Source organism: Lepidochelys olivacea (genome assembly GCF_965140295.1).
Source record: "Lepidochelys olivacea isolate rLepOli2 genome assembly, chromosome: 1".
Taxonomy (NCBI): Eukaryota; Metazoa; Chordata; order Testudines; family Cheloniidae; genus Lepidochelys; species Lepidochelys olivacea.
In genome coordinates this window covers 168,122,474-168,143,864 of record NC_140411.1, presented here as the reverse complement: position 1 = coordinate 168,143,864, position 21,391 = coordinate 168,122,474, and the positions used below count along the sequence as shown (strand labels likewise).

The 21,391-nt window shown below is 43.9% G+C and overlaps 1 protein-coding gene across 2 annotated transcripts in view; it reads right to left on the bottom strand.

Annotated features, from left to right (window-relative positions):
• SCAF4 (SR-related CTD associated factor 4) overlaps nucleotides 1-21,391 on the bottom strand; it is a 68,205-nt gene that overhangs the window by 18,537 nt on the left and 28,277 nt on the right. Inside the window, exons 6-13 of one of the 2 annotated variants that reach the window (XM_084623926.1) lie at nucleotides 21,035-21,174; nucleotides 19,527-19,703; nucleotides 16,307-16,407; nucleotides 14,917-15,025; nucleotides 14,156-14,323; nucleotides 9,535-9,620; nucleotides 3,169-3,359; nucleotides 280-380 (exon numbers count right to left, since the gene is read on the bottom strand). In XM_084623926.1, the coding sequence (XP_084480052.1) occupies nucleotides 280-380; nucleotides 3,169-3,359; nucleotides 9,535-9,620; nucleotides 14,156-14,323; nucleotides 14,917-15,025; nucleotides 16,307-16,407; nucleotides 19,527-19,703; nucleotides 21,035-21,174 (1,073 nt within the window). The remainder of the gene's footprint in view (nucleotides 1-279; nucleotides 381-3,168; nucleotides 3,360-9,534; nucleotides 9,621-14,155; nucleotides 14,324-14,916; nucleotides 15,026-16,306; nucleotides 16,408-19,526; nucleotides 19,704-21,034; nucleotides 21,175-21,391) is intronic. The other variant, XM_084623927.1, reaches the window with a different exon arrangement.

Here is a 21,391-nt window from a genome sequence, read left to right as displayed (position 1 = left end):
ATGGTGCTCATGAAATTGGAGTACTCTTCCGGGTTAACCCCAAGAACAACGATGCTTTTAAAAGCAAGTCTCTTGTAGCAACCACTTCATATTTTCCACAAATTAACAGTGGCAACAGTTCAAAAATGATGATGATATAGAGAAAAAGGTAAGTGTTGATCTTGAGAATGAACACTGAAACAAAAAGTTTTAAATGAATGAGTTGTTTATATAATAAAAGGCCTCTTTATAGCAAAGGCATATCATGACCTTTGCTTGTATGTCTCTATTTATACTCACATTTATAGATTCAATCGGGCCAAACTCCTCTAAAAGACTTCCAACATCCTGCTGAGTTGTTCTTTTGTCTAGTTGTCCTACCCAGAGTGTAGTACTACATACTAGAAGAAAAATAAAGTCTGACACTTAGGACTTGACTATTAGCACTTTTAAATTGTACTTTTGCAATATAAAGGCTGTGTTAAAATGGCCATTAAAGATAAATTGAAGCTTTTTTGTTGGGTTTTTTTGTTTGTTATAATTCAAATGTTTATAATATTACAAAGTAAATATCTTTCAAAACAAAAACATCTGAAAGTTATTTCCTTTTTTCTTACCTGCCTGGAGCTGAATTCAGGGTTCTGTTTAGCCATGACTACAGCACAACCATTGTTAGAATGCATGCACAGATTTCCAAATTATAAATAAATACTTAGTTGATTTGGAATTTTAAAGAGTCATGAATTTTAAAATTTGTGATAGAAAGGGGGGAAAAATTGTTTTTACTGCTGTGTCAGTGCAGACCTGTGGATATCCCAACAAATCATGGTGAATAAACCCCAACAAGGCAAATACTGACTCCCAATGCTTCAGACTTCAATTGCAGGCCAGGGTGACAGATTCTAGATAGGTGACAATACATATATGAAAGATCTTGCTAGCAAGGTGATACCTGGCAGGCACGAGATAAGAGGCCTCCCTTCCAGCAGAAAGGACAAATCAATTAGAATGGATGACAGATCCCTCCTCTTAAGTGGTTCCCTTCTCTGGTTAGTAGATGGAAACACTTATTGATTAGAGGGTTTTGCTTTTTTTTTTTTTATAAAGTCAGGAAGGAATAGTGTCAGGGGATGTGTAGACAAGAAGTGTGTTTAAATTTATTACAATTAACTTTGTTCTTTAGGCCAAAAATGGAACAGAGGTAGTGCAAAATACAGGCTTCCATAACCACCACTCCAAAAGTAAGTATGGCAGAATTTGACTCATGGCATCTATCTTTTTCCACTCCCCTGCAAGCTGGTGTAGAATGGCTAACCCTAGACACCTTGGCTCTCCCAGCAGCAACAGACATGACAATGAAATCAGGAGTGGGGTTGGAAAAGAAGCACCTGAGGCACTTGGTAGGTCTTTTCACCTCTAATAATAAAAACATGTGAAAGTGCGCTGCCCAGATGTGTCTGGCTAGTCAAGAAGTCCCTCATTAACAGGCAAAGTAACCCTGCTTCAGCCTTTACCCACAGATATCAAAGAGGATAGGTCTTCTCCAGGTCTGACACTAAATTCAAGATCTTTTATTTTGTGTACTGACTCCAGGAACTACTTCATATCCCCAGGATAAACGTAGACAAAATCTCCATTTTTTTTTTTTAAATCTAGAACTGTAGACAACACAAGGTTCAGTATCAGCTCCCACATCCTCCATGCCAAAGTCCTTCCGATTCAGACAGATCTACAGTGCTGAAGAGTAGAGAAGAGGAACCAGGCTGCTCAACTTGGTGAGGCAGACATATTGTGAGAACTGCAGATTTCTTGGGAGAAGCCAAAGAACAAGAATGGGTGCAGACTTGGCTTTCCTCTTTACACAGCTGGAGAAATCCGAACGTACAGAGGTATCCCAATAAGCCTGCACTATCAAAGTATAACAGGACCCACAAAAGGGAGATGGCATGAATTCACTCTAACAACTTTGGAATAGGAGGAGAGACAAATCCCATTATGGTTTGAGATTATTTCTTCCCAGGGTGCATTCAGGCACACCTCAAAGCCCAACCCAGATGGCACCAAGCTTAACCCAGGCAATCCTTAGCACTGAGACTGACATGGAGGAGACTCGTCCCTTTGTCTGGCCTTTTAGATGGCCCTTGTAGGGGAAGAGGCAACAATCCTGGCACAAGAGAGTTCCCTTGATCTTTAGGAGATCCAGTGTTCATTTGACAAATTGCCCTCAGGAGATGCAACTGCAGTTTGAGGACATTCCCCTTTCCCCCCGCCCTCCCTCAGATCCAGGTCTTTGTTTTTTCCCCTCACCTCCAAGTTCCTCCTATATTCGATGGTAGAGATCAGAGGGAACTCAAGGTCATCTGACAGCCCAGGCCTAACTGCACCGACACATGACACAGTGACACATCTCCACAGTCAAAAGGGAATAGCAACCAAGTCAAATCTAGGACCACCATCAGCACTAAGAAGTCAGCCCTGGTGGTGCTGACAACATGAGAATCTCAAGCAGCATGGGATGACTTTCAAGCACTGAGAGCTCTCTGGCACCAGCACTTACTGAAAGTGCATTGTCTGAGGCTTTACATCAGTCAAAGATTTCAAGGCCAGACGAGAACCATCATGATCATCTAGTCTGACCTCCTGTATAACACAGGCCATAGAACTTCCCTAAAATAATTCCTAGAGCATCTCTTAGAAAAACATCCGATCTTGATTTTGGCATGTTTCTGTAAGAGTTATTTCATTCAAACTAAGGCAGCAACAGTTAAAGCAGCAGTCCCTCATCCCCTCTCTCCCCCTCCCACCAGTCTGTCATATTGACCACACAACATGCATTGCAAAATACTTGGGCCCTCTGAAAATGCTCAAAAGTGATTTTTCACTCATTTATAATTTGTCCACAAATCTCTCAAACCTATCAAAGGAATTGTGTCTAGTTAAGGGTTTTAGAAGCCAAGTTCCATGCTTGAAATTTCAACTGTTTTAGGTGTAACGTTTATCTGGAATTGTAGCCATTTCTTCAGTCTCACAAAACTCAAACTGTTAAAAGAAATTTCCTCACTTTTTCACAAAATTCACCTGTTTACAGAGAAAATCTTGAGTACCTGAGAAATGATGCTATAATAAGAACAATTTTGCACTAAAGCTTCCTTTCCTTTGAAAGTAAAATGAGCAAAGGCGAGCACTCACCACTAACAGTTTCTGATTTGATTTGAGGAAGGCCTTTTGACCTGCGTTCTCTCTCTTTTTCTCGTTCACGCCTCTCCTGCGACCGAGATCTAGGAGAGTGTCGGCGCCTATCCCGAGATCGGGAACGAGAGCGACGATGACGCGATCTTCGAGATCGAGATCCAGACCTCGATCGTCTCCTTTTTGGAGATCTAGTTTTAAATAAAAATATTAACATACAATGCTTTGCCTAAAACACACAGTATAAAAATCTGTTTGACTCATCGTGAGTGAAAGTTCAACACTTGCATTTTTTTAAACTTTGAAATCAAGCATTAGTGTGCGTACACACTAGACATTTATACATAACAATACATAGTGTATCCCAAATAAGTATTTGTACCAACAGTAAACTTAAGTGATTAAACATACTTTATCTATGCTACAAATTTATTGTAATTTATTATTCTTTCAACTTCTGATATCCTCTATCACTTTTATTTTTCTCTTGTATTATGGCACTAAATCCAGTATCTATTATATCACAGAACGTACTTACAGCTATTAGTGAGGAAAACTTTTCTTACAAGTTAATGACTAAAAAATTAATAGAAATGTCAGTGAAAAAGACGGTTACCTACCTTTCATAACCTGTTGTTCTTTGAGATGTGTTGCTCAGGTCCATTCCAAGTAGGTGCATGGGCGCCACGTGCACAGTCGTCGGAAGGTTCTTCCCCTAGTGGTATCTATCAGGTCAGTCCAGGAGACCCCTGGAGTTGCACTATATGGTGCTGAATATAGCGCCCTGCCAACCCGCTGCCACTTCAGTTCCTTCTTGCCAGTTGGCTCTGACATAGAGGTAGGCAGGTGGGTCTTGGAATGGACATGAGTAACACATCTCGAAGAACAACAGTTAAGAAAGGTAGGTAACTGTCTTTTCTTCTTTGAGCGCTTGCTCATGTTGATTCCAAGTAGGTGACTCCCAAGCAGATGGTAGGAGGAGGGGTCGGGGCTCACGGAATCGGTGACTGAAGCACTGCTCTGCCGAACGCTGCATCGTCCCTGGCCTGCTGAGTAATGGCATAATGCGAGGTGAATGTGTGGATCGATGACATGTTGCGGCCCTGCACATCTCCTATACGGAAAGCAGCTGAGGATGCTTGAGCCCCTGTGGAATGCGCTGTCACTGCCAGGGCTGGCACCTTAGTGAAGTCATGGCATGCCCAAATGCAGGACGTGATCCATGACGAAATTCTCTGGGACGACACCGGGAGGCCTTTCATTCTGTCCCCTACTGCGATAAAGAGTTGGTTTGATTTACTAAATGGTTTAGTCCTTTTGATGTACAAAGCCAAAGCCCACCTGACGTCTAGGCTGTTGGCATGTGGCTTAGGGTAAAACGTCCTGGCTTGTATGAAACTGATACCACCTTGTGAAGAAAGGCCGGATAAAGCTGCAACTGGAGCTCGAGGGCCGGATTAAAATGTCTGAAAGGCCGGATGTGGCCCCCAGGCCGTAGGTTGCCCACGCCTGCTCTAGTGGATGGTTTCCTGCTGCCAAGGAGGACCTCTCTAACAGGCTCTGAGCATACCAGCTCCATGGGGTTTAGCCATGAAGCTTCCATGCCGTGAGGTGGAGACACACGAGGTTGGGATGCTGGAGGTATCCGTGGACCTGGGTGATTAGGTTCAGCACGAAAGGCAAGGCGATTGGCGTGTCTACCGACAGTTTCAGGAGCGTGATATAACAGTGTTGACAGGCCTAAGCTGGACCTATCAGTATGACAGACACACTTTCCCTTCTGACCTTAAGCAGGACCTTGTGAATGAGCAGAAAGGGTGGGAACGAATAGAACAGGTGGTCCTTCCAGGGAAGGAGAAATGTGTCCATGATCCAGTCACAGCTGTGGTTTAGGAAGGAGCAAAACTGCTGACAATTTCTGCTGAGTCTTGCCGTGAACAGATCTATCTGGGGAACCCCCCACCATTGGAAGATGCTGTTCGCAACGTCCAAGCGAATGGACCACTTGTGGTTGTGGAAGAACCTGCTGTGATGGTCCGACAGCTTGTTCTGGGATCCTGGAAGGTAAGATGCCTCTAGGTTTATTGAGTGGGCTATGCAGAAGTCCCACAGCTTGAGGGCTTTCAGGTATAGGGGAAAGGAGCATGCTCCACAATGTCTGCTTATATAAAATATTGCTGTTGTATTGTCCATCATGACTGATAGGCATCTGCCTTCCAGATGGCATTGGAAGGTTTGGCAGGCTAGGCGAACCATTCTCTGCTCCCTGACATTGATGTGAAGTGAGAGCTCTGCTTGAGTCCTGAGGGCCCCTAGATGTGCTCCCCACCCCAACGCTGATGTGTCCGTGACTAGGGACATTGAGGGCTGGGGCCTGGAGAAGGGCACCCCTGTGCATACCGCTTGAGGATTGAGCCAGCATAGGAGGAACTCTATAACAGAAGAGGGAGTGAAACCAGCTTATCCAGATTGTCTCTCTTTGGTTGGTACATTAATGCCAGCCAAGCCTAGAAAGGCCTGAGCCACAATCTTGCATGCGGCCATGTGACCTAGCAGCTTCAAGTAGCTCTGTGCCATCACGGTGGGAAAAAGCCTTAAGTCCTCTATGATAGAGCAAATGGCTTGGAAGCGAGGCTCTGGTAGGAATACCTGTGCGTGAGTGGAGTCCAGGATTGCTCCTATAAACTCTCTCCTCTGAGTAGGGAATAGGGTTGACTTTGGCACGTTCAGCAATAGACCCAGTCTGTCAAAGGTTGACCGTATTAGGTTTACATGCGCCTCTACCTGCACGTTGGAGTGGCCCCTGATAAGCCAGTTGTCGAGATATGGGAACACCTGCACTTGCCGTCTCCTCAGGAAAGCAGCGACAACTGCCATGCACTTGGTAAACACGTGAGGGACCGCTGACAGGCCGAAGGGGAGGACTGTAAACTGATGAGTGCGGTTCACTACGAACCTGAGGAACCTCCCGTGGGACAGGACTATCGATATATGAAAGTATGTGTCCTTCAAGTCGAGGGAAACATACAAGTCCCCTGGGATCCAGGGAGGGAATGATGATGGCAAAGATACCATGTGAAACTTCAGTTTCATGAATCTGTGAGGTTTTGCAGCTCGAGAATGGGTCTGAGACCCCCCTTTGGCTTTCGGGATTAGGAAATATTGGGAGTAGAATCCCTTTCCCCTTAGCTCCTGAGGAACCTCCTCTACTGCTCCTGCACTTAGGAGCATTTGCACCTCCTGTATAAGAAGTTACTCATGAGCGGGGTCCTTGGACAGGGATTGGGAAGGGGGATGAAGGGAGCGAAGGAACAGAATTGGAGAGAATATCCCAATTCTACTGTGCACTGCACCCAGCAGTCTGAAGTTATCTGGGCCCACGCACAATAGAAGTGGGATAGACAGTTCAAGAAACAGGGAGAAGGATCCAGGACGTGGTCTGGTGCATCGCTCAGGTGCACCCTCAAAAGGCGTGCTTGGAACTGGAGGGCTGCCTTGTCGAACCCTGGTCTTGGCTGGGTGGGGACTGGGGAGACCTATGTCTATTGTTCCTGCCCCGCTTCCTAGAGTAGTCCTGCCTAGGCTGTGTAGGATAAAAACACCGAAGAGGTTGGGGCTTAAAGTGCTTTCTCTGTGTGGCTGGTGTATATAGCCCCAAGGATTTCAATGTTGCCCATGAATCCTTTAGGTTATGGAGTTTGGAGCCTATCTGCTCCGAAAACAATCCAGAGTCTTCAAAGGGCAGGTCCTGTATTCTTTGTTGGGCCTCTGGAGGGAGGCCCGACACCTACAGCCATGAATTCCTCCTCATGGAGATAGTGGAGAACATGGTTCGCGTCGCCAAGTCTGCCGCATCCAGGGCAGCCTTCAATGGGGTAGTTGAAGACCCTGCCACTACCTTGTCAGGGGAGGATGATGACGACACCCTGGGTGATACCGGGCCTTCCTGACCCTCAGGCTTGCGGGTTTCACCCTGTGCAGGGTCCTCGTGTTCAGTGCTGGGGTTGGCCCTAATGCAGATTCCAGTGCCGACCTCTGCGCCAAACTCCATACCCACTTTGGTGCCACACAGTGGTAAGCAGTCCCTGGCTAGTAGAGGAGCACATGCTTCCAAGGCGATGGACTGGGACCCCCTGGAGTAGGAACCCTGGGCCTGGTAATATACATACAGGGTCCAAAAGCGCCATTGCGCGGGTACCTGCCATCATGGGGGGAGCTTGCCCTGTCTCCTGCCTGTAATGGCACTGCTCTGATCAGTGCTGGCTACGTTTAGAGATGTATGACTCCACCTCAGTCTGATGACTGACTCCGAACATGGAGACCACAGTGGTGCAGGCGATAGGTGCTGCATTGTGGCTGGCTTACTTCTGGGCAGCGCCGGAAGTCTTGTATCCAATGCTCTCTCTTGGCAGGGGACTGAGGTGCTATCATGGCTATCAGGTCCTTGGCCGCCTCAGATGTGTTCAGGGTGGAAGGGAGCTCCAATTCCTCTGTGTGGTACTCCCTTAAGGGGGAGTCCATTGCCACCGGACTTGACAGAACCCCCTACAGGCCCAAAGTTGGAGGTGTGATAGGCGCCAGGTGCCCTGACATGGGACGCACGCGGTTAGCGCTCTCTCCAGTTGCGCTCACCGTGAGCGAGCGCCTTCTGTCAGTTTTCTTGTATCTCTTGTGAGGCACTGTTGAGTGAGAGCGGTGCTGGGCTGTCACAGAAGGGGCGGACTTCGGTGCCAGAGAATAATGGTGCCAAGGATCTCTAGGTGCAGAGTCCTTCCTTGGCGCCATAGCCTCTCTAATTGAGGCCGGCGCACTCCGCACCAAGGTACAGGGTGTCGGGTCTGGCTGGCCCAGTGCCAGTTGGGGACAAAGGGCTCCCATCGTGAGGAGCTGTTTAAGTCTGAAGTCCCTCTCTTTTTTAGTCCTAGGACGGAATCCCTTGCAAATCCTACACCAATTTGTCTGATGGGATTCCCCAGGCACCTCAAACAGGACTTGGGGGGATTGCCCTTTGACACAGATTTATAGCAGGTCCCACATGCCTCAATTCCTGGGAAGGGGGAAACAAATTGGGGTGAGAACCCCCCCCCTCAAACAGAAACTAAGCTAACCACTACTAAAACACTAATTCTACTCTATTTATAGATGCAACAACAGAAACCACTAGGAGAATGCAAGAGAAGACACGCAGCTCCAATGACCGTCATGGGTGGTAAAAAGGAATTGAAGTGGCAGCGGGTTGGCAAGGCCCTATATGCAGCGCCATGAAGGCGCGACTCCAAGGGGCACCAACCCAACAGGTACTGCCAGGGGAAAAACCTTCCGACAACTGTACATGCGGCGCATGCCCACCTACTTGGAATCGACATGAACAAGCACTCAAAGAAGAACAATACCATTTTACACTGTTATTTAAACTAAGCAAACCTAGGCCTGGCAGGTATTTCAAGGTAATCCTCCAAAAAAACCCAAGTAAAGTGCTGCAAAGGAGTGGCCCTGGTAATTTAGTAGGTGGATTTGCCACATACATACAGATGGCTTTTAGCCAGCGTGGAACCAGTATCCCATGACTCTGTTGTGATACGCTGTCTTTCTGATAGGCAAAACCTACAGCCCACAAAATCATTCAAGAGCCTATGGATCTTTTTGTAAAAACAGTGTTGAGAACTCTAGAATCTTGGTACAAATTAAATAATGACATTCTGTCTATTTAAGATTTCTCCAGTAACTGCAAAGGGAGAAGTTATTCTTCACTTCTACCAGAAGAGGAGAAATGTGATGTTGATGGCTCTGAGTGACTCTCATTCCAGTCAAGTAGCAGCTGCACTTCAGAGATATAAGAGTGATCCCTATGTATCTACTGCAGCTACTTATTTGGTCCCCCATTATTGTAGTATCCGAGCACTTCACAATCTTTAAATTTATTTATCAACACAACACACACTGTGAGGTAAGGAGGTCATTTTACCCATGGAGAAGTAAGGCATAAAGATACTAAGGACTCATCTACACCAGGAAATTTACTAGCATAGTTATACCATATATCCTTTGTGCATACTCTTATTCCTGAATAAGTGTGTCCACATAGGGATTTATACTGCTGTCCCTATAGTGGTAAATTATACCAGTAAATTTCCCAGTTTAGACAAGCCCTTAGTGACTTGCTCAAGGTCACCCAGGAAGAGCAGGGAAATGAACCCAGGATCACCAAGTCCCTGGCTACCACACTAACCATAGGGCTATCCTTTCTCAACACACACTTAGTAAAGCACTTTGAATCCTTTTGATGAGATATGCTAAAGTTAAATATATATATAAAGAAATAGCATACATATATTTTCAGTGCTAGAAAAAATTACATTAACTTACCTTGATGCCGATCTAGATCTTGATTTTCTGTTATCAGAAACATGTCGTTTAACTTCCTGAACACAGGGCTGTTCCACCTCCATATCCTAAAATGCCCCACAAGTTAAACTGCTGTAATTACCGCAAGTATTAATTTTATTCCAGTTTGTGACTAGACTCAGTCTACCAAACAAGTTACATGAAATTGATTCTAGATATCTAACTATGAATTTAAAACCATGATATGATTTTGTCCAAAACAGATTTTACTGTTTTATTCACCAGTGCAAAAAATTTTAATAAGCACAATACATTTGTGATAAATACTATTAATACATCAACATTTTAAAAACTCAGACAAAACTTCAATTTTTAAATTGTTGATTTTTCTCCAAGCTTAGTTAATTTCAGCATGTTATATTAGGTATAATAAATGTTTCTACAGTAAGAATGGGGTATGAATAACTAATGACAGTCAAGCTAAAAAACCCTTGTTGATTTTTTTAAAACCTATTGTTGTTACAAGTAATGTCCAAAGTCACCTGGTCTATGTCTCGCAATGTGTTCTACAACAGTAAGCCCTAATAGTAAAAGATATTTGCTCTAACTGCCAATTCAAATTCTCCACTTATAAACTTTAAGTATTTTGTTTGAGCATTTTCTTTTAATTGAGCACCAAAAGATTAAATCACTCTTGTGGGGAGGAGACTAACGAGCTCTTCTGGGCCTGTTCAGCACAAATGAGGCACACCTGCAAGGTTTGTTCTGTCTGGAAGGGTGAGCTTAAAAAAGAGAAAAAAGAGAAAACCTGCCACAGGAAAAGGCGGTGAACAGGAGGAGGACTGTTCCACCTCAGAGACTGCTGACAGCAGGAACAGGCCAGCTGAGAGGGAGACAGTGAAACTGCCCCCTTACAAAGCAGCTCACACCCCAAGAGGAGGACCTGGAGGTAGCCCCCATTGAAAGACAACAAACCTGCTGACAGACTAAGCCCAAAGGGCTGAATCCAGAAAGACTGCCTGATATCCAGGTCACTTTTGCCTTTGGTTTCACACAGATTCTCCTCTCTCATAAGGGAAAGAGGGGAGAGGACCTTTCTTTTGTCTGTTTTACTCAGAGAACTCCTCATGTGCCCCTGCCCCCCAGTCTGCCACAAGGGCACTCTGCTCTGAAATGTCTTATGGGGCCCAATGTGGGGCTCCCCATTCCTGCAGACTTTAAGCAAAGTCTATAGGAGGAAGTTATACTGGGTGGATTATGGGGGTTGCAGATGATATAATGGAATGACAGGAGAGTAGGGGGGAGTCTTATCCATATTTTAAGAACTTGAGGTTTAAATGCTTAACACGCTTTCTCCTCCCTCTCCATTCCAAAGCAGGGAGCATGACTCCATCCTGCTCTTTCCCATGCCTCCCAATCTTCCACTGTCCTCGCCATATTCCTTTTCTCAGAATTTTTCTACTATCAGGTCTCTCTGGTCAGAGATACCTACAAGGAAGGCAAGGTGTCATTTCCATGAATTGGTAGATGAAATGTTATCAACCAACCACAGACCTAGTCTCTCATTATCAAGCAACCACAGACCCAGAGTAAAAAAAAAATATAATTATGTTCATCTAGTCTGGCCAACTGAATGAAGTCACCTGCCTTTCTCAGAGCTACAGGAGTAGCAAAGGTCAAGCTTATTGATGCCTGAAACAAATAAACTGATCAGCAGAATCCTCAATTCTTGGAAGACTGAAGCATTCTGCTGTTCAGTTTTCTCTCTTCTGAGCACACAGCCTGAAACCTTAATTTTTCCAGAACATATGAAGCTGAAACTATTAAACTCAAAATGTGTTCTGCAACAGTAGGGTGGGGGGGTAGGTCTCACCCTAAATCACAGAGGAAGCAGTTGTGAGGAGCCATGTGTCTCATGACTTTCCCAATTGCCTACAATCCCAGATAACGAATGCTCCTCTTGAATTCTCATGGGAACTATTTTTCCTCCCATTTGCACTTGATCAGGTAGGCAACCCTAGTAAACCAGACAGTAGAAATTTTAGACAGAAGTTTTCCTCACTCTTGTTTCTAGATTTGTTCCACCTTCTCAGGGATTGAAACACTTCAGTGAGGAAGGTGATCTCTGAAGAGAGACCAGGCACTGATCTTATCGACAGAAGAAATGCCTGGAAAAACCTACTGTAAAGGATGGTTCACTCAGCTGTAGGTGAGCAATAAATCATCAATTCCAGATGAATGGCTTGCCAAATAGTTGCAGCAGGGTGTTTGTGTAGTCTCTGAACCAACTGTTCGATTTGTCACTGTATTTTTATTATTTACATGATTGTAGCACCGAGGAGCCCCAATCCTGGAATTGTATTAGCATTGTAAAAACAATGAACAAAAAGACAGACCCTGCTCCAAAGAGTTTACAATCTAAGTCTGCAGGAAGAATGACCCTTTCAAGGTGTGTGCAGAACCTGAATCTCAGGTGTGTTAAGTCCCACAAAAATGATGAGGAGTATTTGTTCCAGATGGTCACAAAAGTGTCTTGAAGAATCTGGATCATTCTCCAGGAGTTCTGAATCACCTTCTGTTTGCTCCAAAACCTGAGGTTGTCATCCAAGGGACTGAAATGTATATACCCTCTTATTTGAGGAAGGTAAATACAGCCACTAAAATCTTGGGAACAAACATGGAACTGACCAAAAAAGCCAAAGGTGGGGGTAAGGGGAAGAAATACTGAAAATGGTGGTGATCTCAATAATTACAGGTACTAGAAACATGATAGATTAATGGAAACAAGCAAGAATGGGATTTTTTTTTTTTTTTTTTTTAATATCTTCACAACATAAACAACCCCTTTGCTGGATGTCCTGAACGAAGAAAAAGGGTCACAATCCACAAGCATGCATCTTACTGCCAGAATTTACAGGAAACAGGACCAGGATTGGGATGGACCTCCATCACTATTTTTGGGAACCAAGGCAAATCTTAAATATCAAACTGCCTCTTCAGGGGGTGTTGCAGGTGAAATTGCATATAGGGACAGTTGGTGGTGAACCAAGTCCTAAAGAGCTGCCCATTTTCTTGGGCTGAAGGGAAGCAGATTAGGGACAAGAAATTTGGTTAGAGGGGATAAAAATGAGGTAGTCACATTGCATAATGTCCAACACACACTGGGGTCCCAAGTGGATTTAGCCCAAGCTGACAGAAGAAACCTTCGCAAGCTGGCTCTGATGGGGAGGCAAAGTCAGAATCAACACTCCGACTGCTTAGTGGCTCCTAAGAAGTAGTCTTTCTCCAGCGGAAAGAAAGGATTGTTTCTAGCATTTGCCAGTACCCCTAAAGTTCTTAACCTGAAGAAAGCAATCATTTTTGTCTTTGTGCACAGAAAGCTTGTTCACATTCAAGGCCTCAACAATTAACTTTTTGTGATTATAAAGGGAGCCTGAACCAGACAGATTCTGAAGGTAGCATATGTCCCAGAACTGCAACTGAATGTATATCCTGGCTATTGTGGTGGAACAGAATAAAGAGCATGAAGAAAATCTTGTGATATCACAGGCTGCATCACAAATTGAGAAAATTTGGTACAGACTCCAGAGCCTCTTTTTTGTAATGACATTGTTTTTTGGATCTCCATTTGGAGGATTTACTGTCTTTAATAAAAGAAAGGGAAGCCCTGGAGGTGCCTACACAGGCTATAAGTACACACAAGGCTGCTGAGAATTCAATCCATCTCCTTTCAGAGAATGTTCAAGTCTTATCCCTAGGTTCTTCAGTGAAATTGTTCCTTCAAAAGTCTTTCATAGATAAAGCCTTAGAATCCATTTTAGAGATGGCAAAATTTTGACTTCTTGTATTTAAGAACTTTATATAAAGTAAGTCAGAATTTTCTCACTCACTGATCACTTCTCTAGAAGAAGCCAGCCACTTTAAACCTGGATTTGTGCTGGAAATGGCCCACCTTGATTACCATACACATTTTAAAGAGAGTGGTCACTTTGGATGGGCTATTACCAGCAGGAGAGTGAGTCTGTGTGTGTGGGGGGGCGGAGGGTGAGAAAACCTGGATTTGTGCTGGAAATAGCCCAACTTGATGATCACTTTAGATAAGCTATTACCAGCAGGAGAGTGGGGTGGGAGGAGTTATTGTTTCATGGTCTGTGTGTATATAATGTCTTCTGCAGTTTCCACGGTATGCATCTGATGAAGTGAGCTGTAGCTCACGAAAGCTCATGCTCAAATAAATTGGTTAGTCTCTAAGGTGCCACAAGTACCCATTCATATAGTTTACCTCCAGAATTAGAGTCAGACTGATATTGCTGCAAGGACTTTGAGGAGAGAGAATATTCCTGCAGCTTGATGGGGGAGGAGGGAGAGATGAGAAGAGGTAAACAGACTGGCGGCAAGATCCAAATCCAAGGCTTTTCCCAAAGAGAAGCAGGAAAAAGGTAAGCATTGCTTCTGCTACACAGAGGCACAACACTTGTCGTGCAGTGTCTACTGAAGCACTTTGGCACCTAAACTTCTATCAAGTGAGCTGTCTCCATGAATGTCTGTGGGCATGGTTACCTTCAATAGTCTGACAGATTGCTTGCTAGTGCTTTTAAACCACTAGGAGCCTAAAATTGTATTGAATGGCAAGAGTCCTCACCTGCTGATGTGTTTTCTGTATGTGTGGTTCACTCTGTACTGGGAAAGGAGATTGGAAAGTTTGCTGCACTGCTGGTGTTGGCGGTATAACAGGCTGAGTCATGGGAGGAAACTGTGGGGTAGGTAGAAGTCCAAAACTTGGCATTTGTCCATTAGGAGGGAGTGGGACCTTTAGGGGGTGAAAAAAAGGTTCATTTTCAGTCTCAGTGATTACTACTTTAACAATAATGATAAGCTTGGCTTGATTAATGGAAAGTTGCACATATTTTGCTCAGAGCAGCATTACAAGTTTTATATGAAAAAGCACATATATACATTAACTATTTGTGTTCATACATGCATTTATATAGCTCCCTAGTTGTGTGGCCCCTTTCAAAAGTCAACTGAAAAATTTTGCATGCAATATGTCATTAGAATATGTAAAATACATTAACATGCATTCACAATGCAACTTAGTTCTAAACATTTTCTACTCTAGGGGACTGACAAGGCTCTGATGTTGCAAACACGTTTAATTTTCCATATGTATGTACTGCAATTGAAGTCAATGGAACCACACATGAAATTATGGATGTGTATAAATAGTTTACCAAAACTAATGGTGTATACAAATATTATTTTTTCATATTTAACAGATTTCCTTCCAGTTCCATGCATCAAAAATACTAAATGATTCCGTATGAAGAGCAGACATTCTAAACATGTATTAATAAAAGTAACAAATTTCAAAGGAAATAAATCTTAAGAGTAATCCAAAGCTACCTGGTGATGCATTGGATCTTGCTGCATTCCCATCAGCCGCGGTTGAAATGGGTCTATATTTGGGAGCTGTGGATACACTGGCTGTTGCATACCTTCTCCTGGAAATCCACTAAAAAACAGATAATTACTCTGCAGCAGCAAGGCAATGTTAATATGTAAACATTCTGGTTTTATATTTAAATCTCATTGCTGCTTCAAATTTAGACAAAAATTTAGCTGAATACTCATAGAAACCAATCATCCAATTATCGGTAGAGCTGGAAGTGATTTCTTTAGTTAAGGCTACCTAAAACTTTGCATTGTAAGACCACATTTTCACTGATAACTTTGCCATGACTCTGCCACAGATTTCCTGTGGGATGCAAGACAAGTCATTTAAACCAAACTTTTCAGTGTGAGTTCTCGTTTTCTGTCTGCCCAACCTGAGATAGCTGGGGCCTGATTTCCAGAAATGCTACGTACTCAACTGCAACTGGAATCAGGAAACATGGGAGCTGTATTTTAAACATTTAACATGCTATAAATACAATAAGTGCTCTGAAAAAAATCAGGCTCAATATGGCCTCAAGTGGTACAACCCAATATTAGTGGATACTTTCGATAGTTTTGGTCTTAATATTTATGTGCCTTAGTTCCTACCTGTAAAATGGGGATACTACCACCAATTTACTTCACAAGGGTGTTGTGAAGAGCAGTTCATTAATATTTGTGAAACATTCAGATGCTATGGAGACGAGCACCATAAAAGAGCTTATGAGGAAATTAACAGTTCTGCATTCAGTGCGACGTTTGGGTCGTGTGTGACAAATAAGACATGAGGCCACATATTCAATATTTTTGTTTAGCTACTTAGTAACTACCAATTCATTGAGCACCATCCAGCCTGTGCACTGAATGAGGCAGGGCCATTATAGGCAAAGTATGTAATCATGTAATTTAAGACTACCACAATGCGTATGGACAAAGGGGCCGAATTGAAGTTGCACACGAATGAAGGATGCACTTAACTCTGAGTGCTTAAGGTTGCAAACTCAATTTTCTTTTAACAATTCTGTATTCCTTCCACAGCCAGCAAAGCAGTCAAGTTAATTTTATTAAAAAAAAATGTCTTGAAATATCCAGCTTTAAAAAATACAAAACTGAAATCTTGTACCTATAACTAGATGAGCTGTTAGATAACTTACAGAACAGATTCTTCACCCAATTCTGTGACATGCCAAACTCGTACACAGTACCGTTGAAATAAAAATAATGTAGTCAAACAATCATCAATATCTAAACTTACAGACTCTTTATTTCTATATTGTCATAACCTAGAATTTTAATTGAAGCTTTCTTGTATTCATATGAATCTTATTACTTTGATTTTACCACACATCACAAAACTTACAATGGTGGTTGAGAAATGGAAGGAGACTGAGTTGAATCCTCTTTCTTTGAGTCTTCTACTGCTTCTGGCTCATCATCATAGTCAAATCGATCTAGCAGCTTCTGAAAAAAGTTACATTGAGCCAACTCCACTTTTCTTAACATTTTATAGTGAGCAGCTAAAATATTTCTATTACATTAAGGATAGAAATGTCTGACTATAAAATTTTAGCAACTCTGGGAACTAAAGGCAGAAGATATTTACTCAAGGAGCAAAGAAAAAGACAGTTACCTTTTTTCGTAACTCGTGTTTTGAGATGTGTTGCTCATGTCCGTTCCATTGTAGGTGTGTGTGCTCACCACATGCACCTGTGCAAGAAGTTTTTCCCTCAGTGGTATCCGTAGGGACCGGCTCTGGTGCCCTCTGGAGTGGTGCGCACATGCAGCAGTATAAGGGGCACTGCTGGCTCCCCCCCCCCAAACTCTCAGTTCCTTCTTGCCGGAAACTGACAATGGAGAAGGAGGGTGGGTCATGAAATGGACATGAGCAACACATCTCGAAGAACACTAGTTAAGAAAAAAAGATAACTGTCTTTTCTTCGAGTGCTTGCTCATGTCCATTTCATTGTAGGCAACTCCCAAGCAGTACCACCGGAGAAGCAACACAGCTCTGCCAAATCCAGAGTCATCTCTTACTTGCTGGGTGATGGCATAGTGAGTCATGAATGTGCGTACCGAAGACCACATCGCAGACCTGCAGATGTCCTGGATAGGGACATGCGCCAGGAAGGCTGTCGAATACACTTGAGCCCTGGTCGAATGGGCCTTCATTATAGGTGGTGGCTCGGCCTGAGCCAGCTCATAACAGGTGTGGATGCAGGTGGTGATCCCATTCGAGACCCTCTGCGAGGACACCAGGAGACCCTTCATCCTGTCCGCTGTTGTGATAAAGAGCTGGGTTGACCTATGAAAGAGCTTGGTGCGCTCCAGGAAGAACACTAGGGCGTGCCGGACATCCAAAGTGTGTAGCTGCCTCTCCTCATTGGTCAAGCGTAGCTTCGGACAGAACACCGGGAGGAAGATATCCTGGTTGACATGAAAAGGGGACACCACCTCAGGCAGGAAAGCCGGATGAGGTCACAGCTGGACCGTGTCCTTGTAGAATACCATATATGGACACTCCGAAGTGAGGGCCTTAATCTCAGATACGCACCTTGCCAAGGTAATGGCTACAAGGAAAGCAACTTTCCACGACAGATGGGAAATGGAACAAGAAGCCATAGGCTCAAAGGGCGGGCCCCGAGAAGGAAGGTCTACATCTGGGGGACCAGGACGGTGCTGAGGCCATGTGCCTACCCCGTCCCATTGTTGCTGACCTCGGAGCTCCACTGAGGATCTGCATGAGGGTGATGACCCCTTGTGCCGCAATCCCAGTAACTGGTGGTGGCATTCGGCAGATCAGTGAAAGTAACCCGGCGATCTACACCTGATGCTTAGTGAGCAATCAGTTGAGTAGCAACAGGAGTGAGTGGGCCCCTGCGCCGGGGATCGTCGGCATGCCTGTGGCGAACTGTACTGGCATTCCAGCGACCGGTAACAGCTCCCTGGACTGGTGGCTCTCACTGCTGGAGTGGTGCCGTACACTGGGAGAGCGGCTTGGGCATTCCCAGCTCTGGGGCAGTGGGAACGGGTGCCGCATCTGTGAGGGTCTGCGCTGTTCCACTGGCGATTGTCTCCTCGAGCCCGAGGAGCACTGCCTGGAGTCTGGGGATTGACGTCCAGGACTCTGATGGGTGGACCAGACGTGATGGCTCTGCACAAGTAAGCGCTGGCAGGACACTCCTTGTGGTGAGGAGCAGTGCCACACTGATGGGGACTGTTGGAAGGGTCCCAAGGCAGATTTTCCCCTGAAGTGGAACACTTCTGTGGCCGGCACCAGTAGGGACAATGTCCATTGCAGCCTGAAAGGCCTCTGGTGTGGATGGCACCACCAGGTGCCGAATGCATCTGTCGCTTCATGGGGTGGCGGGCTGGTCCTGGAGTGGGCTAGGCCGCTCAGCAGGAGTTGTGGCCCGACCTTCATCTGGAGGTGAAGAGCTGCCCCTCACGGGTCTTTGCTCCCCTCTGGCCCTCTCCTTCTCTTTATGGGACAAGAGAACATCCACTCCCAGCCTTTCTTTGCTTTCTAGCTGGTACTGGGGAGGGGGATCAATGCCGATCCGCAGTCGGGCGCTGGTGGCACACTCCGCACCAAGGCCACAGTGCTAGCAGTGGAGTCCAATCTAGACGACTCTGGTGCTGGTGTAAGTGCTGACTCCATAAGGAGCTATTAGAGGCGAATGTCCCACTCCATTTTTGGTCCAAGGTTTAAAACTTTTACAAATGCAAAACTTGTCACTAATGTGGGTTTCTCCCATGCACTTCAAACAGCTACTGTTACGGTCGCTGACTGGTATAGGTTTTCTGCAACAGTCACAGGGTTTGAAGTCACGTCAGGGACTACAAACTAACACTAAACTACAGGAAGGGAACTAAACACTAACAACTTTTCAACAACTATATACATCAAAATTCACAACAAGCAGTTAAGGGGAATAAGCTTGCTGAGGTAAGGTGATGTTCCAGCACCATCACTGGTGATAAGAAGTAACTGAGGGTGGGGGGAGCCAGCAGCACCCATTATACTGTGGCATATGCACAGCACTCCAGAGGGCGCCAGAGCATGTCCCCTATGGATACCACGGAGAGAAAAACTTCTGACACTAGTGCATGTGGTGAGCACACACACCTACAATGGAATAGACATGAGCAAGCATTCGAAGAAAAGTAAAGTTTACTTAAAGAATAGATCTAACTGTTCAAAACCAGTTTTATTCAATTTTTGAAAGCAAAAGGTCTATCCTTAATACAGGAAAACAAGAAAACCAGTGATTTGGAAGTCAAGGGACCAGAGGGAGTTGATTTTTTTGTTCTAGCGGTTGGATATTTGGGGGTGGGTGCACACCCCTTCGCACAAAACATCACTTGGAATATTTCAGAGCTCAAGGTGAAGTCCATGTGGCCCCCAACAACCAGAGCTTTTCAGAGTCCCTGGCTTTGGGGCAGGGCACAGGCACATCCCAAAACTGGGGATCTGCATTGACAACTCTCAAAGGTGAACTTAAATTCCTGTATTTCCATCTTCCTATTAGTTACTATGTTAAAATGATCATTATAAATGCAAACAACAACAAAGGACTTACCTTATCAAAAGACGTTTTTTGCTCAGGGGGTGGAAAAGCAGCTTTTTGTTCTGGTGGTTGTGTTGTCGTAGTCTTCAATTGAGCAGTAATAGCCTGAACCTGAGCCATCACAGTATTATCTATGACTGGAGACTGGGGTTTTGGAGGCTGCTGAAAAGTCTGAAGAATCTGCTGAAGCTTAACAGAATAGATATTAGATCAAAATGAGTTTTTCTATTTAAAAAAATATTTTTGAACTCTTATCAGAATACAGACAGAATGTTAAGACAGATACAGATATCAAAATGTATACTAGGCGAGGTGGTTAGTTTTAAGAGGAGGTGACATACTTGTGTGCAGGTATAGCACTCATTTGTTTACTCTTGATCGTTATATGGGTACCAGCAATGGATTTGTTGGGCGGGAAGTCACTAGGAAGCAGAAGGAGATTCATACAGGCCCTCTTGATATGTTTGGCCCTGCTCATCCTCCCCTGAGACAATCAATTATGTTCCTCCTAAAAATAGATTCTCCTTACAAGCCCCACCAGAGCTCATTGGTTTAGTTTTTGCACTCTAGCCCCAGTAAAATTAGTAAAATGGCTGCTAGTGCAGAAGGTGAACAATGCCCTACATGCAATTTATTAGTCACAGGGGTTGTCTGTTGTAGATGAAAGCAAATATACACAGCCATGACAAATATATGAGAACAGTATGAACAGAGTGAATACTGCCATAAATCCAGGTTGGAAATTTTGTTTGCTCTAATTCAGAGGAGGATTTACAAACTGAGTAATTCAGGTCAAAAGCATATTCAGTGGATTAAGGCGGTCTCTCCCCTTAAGGGAAATATGGTGTCATCAAGAAAAACTTAACCTGATTTTCCAAAGCATCTAAAGTCTAAAAACCTATCAAAATTAAAAAGAATGAATGGCAGGAGTGAATTCAGAGAGCTTGTTTTGAATATAAAATCTAATCCAACGACCTAGGTAGAGAAAGGTTTCAGAGTAGCAGCCGTATTAGTCTGTATTCGCAAAAAGAAAAGGAGTACATGTGGCACCTTAGAAACTAAAAAATTTTCCTTTTCTTTTTAGGTAGAGTAAGTTTATATGATCCACAGGCCCCCTCCTAGTACTTCAGAAGCAAATGGATGCTTGAGTGATCCTGCTCACTCTGCAAATGTTTCATGAAGGGTGCTAAGAAAAACATAGCAGAGAAAGGGTTTCTGGATAATAAGTGCAATACACTGTTCATTACATTGATAATTTAACAGTGAAGGTTATTGGAATGTGTCAGTGAATTTTCCACAAAAATATTGTCAACTGGATGTTTTACTCATAAAGACCATCAAATGTTCAAATAAGTTACCTTAACTCTTAAATTCCATATTTTTAAGGGTTTTATTTGGGGGAGGGGAGGGGTACAGTATTACAGATTTTGTATCAAGGCTGTAGAAGCAACTGCTGTAACTAAGTTAGGTGATTTGTGTGAGAATTAAAATTACAAGTGTAACTGAAATACAGTTGTTACCTGTTGTCCTTGTGTTGTCTGAAATAACTGAGCTACAGCTGCAAAGGCATCAGAACTAGGCAACTGTGATACAGTAGGTACTGAATTACCACTGAGTTGGGTGGGTTCAGATAGAACCTTTGCTGGAGGGGGTGGTGAACCTGCAAGAGAATTACAACATTGAAAACCAGTCCACTACAATATAAGATATTAACAGTCCACGTGTGTAATATAAAATATTTTACCGTCCAATGAAGAGATAAATACTCATTACTTTGTAAACTTACCTATCCCCCTCAAAAGAATCACTGATGTACATTAAATTCAGCCAATCAATGCATCTGTATTCCGATTTATACCACTGTGAACTAGCCCTGA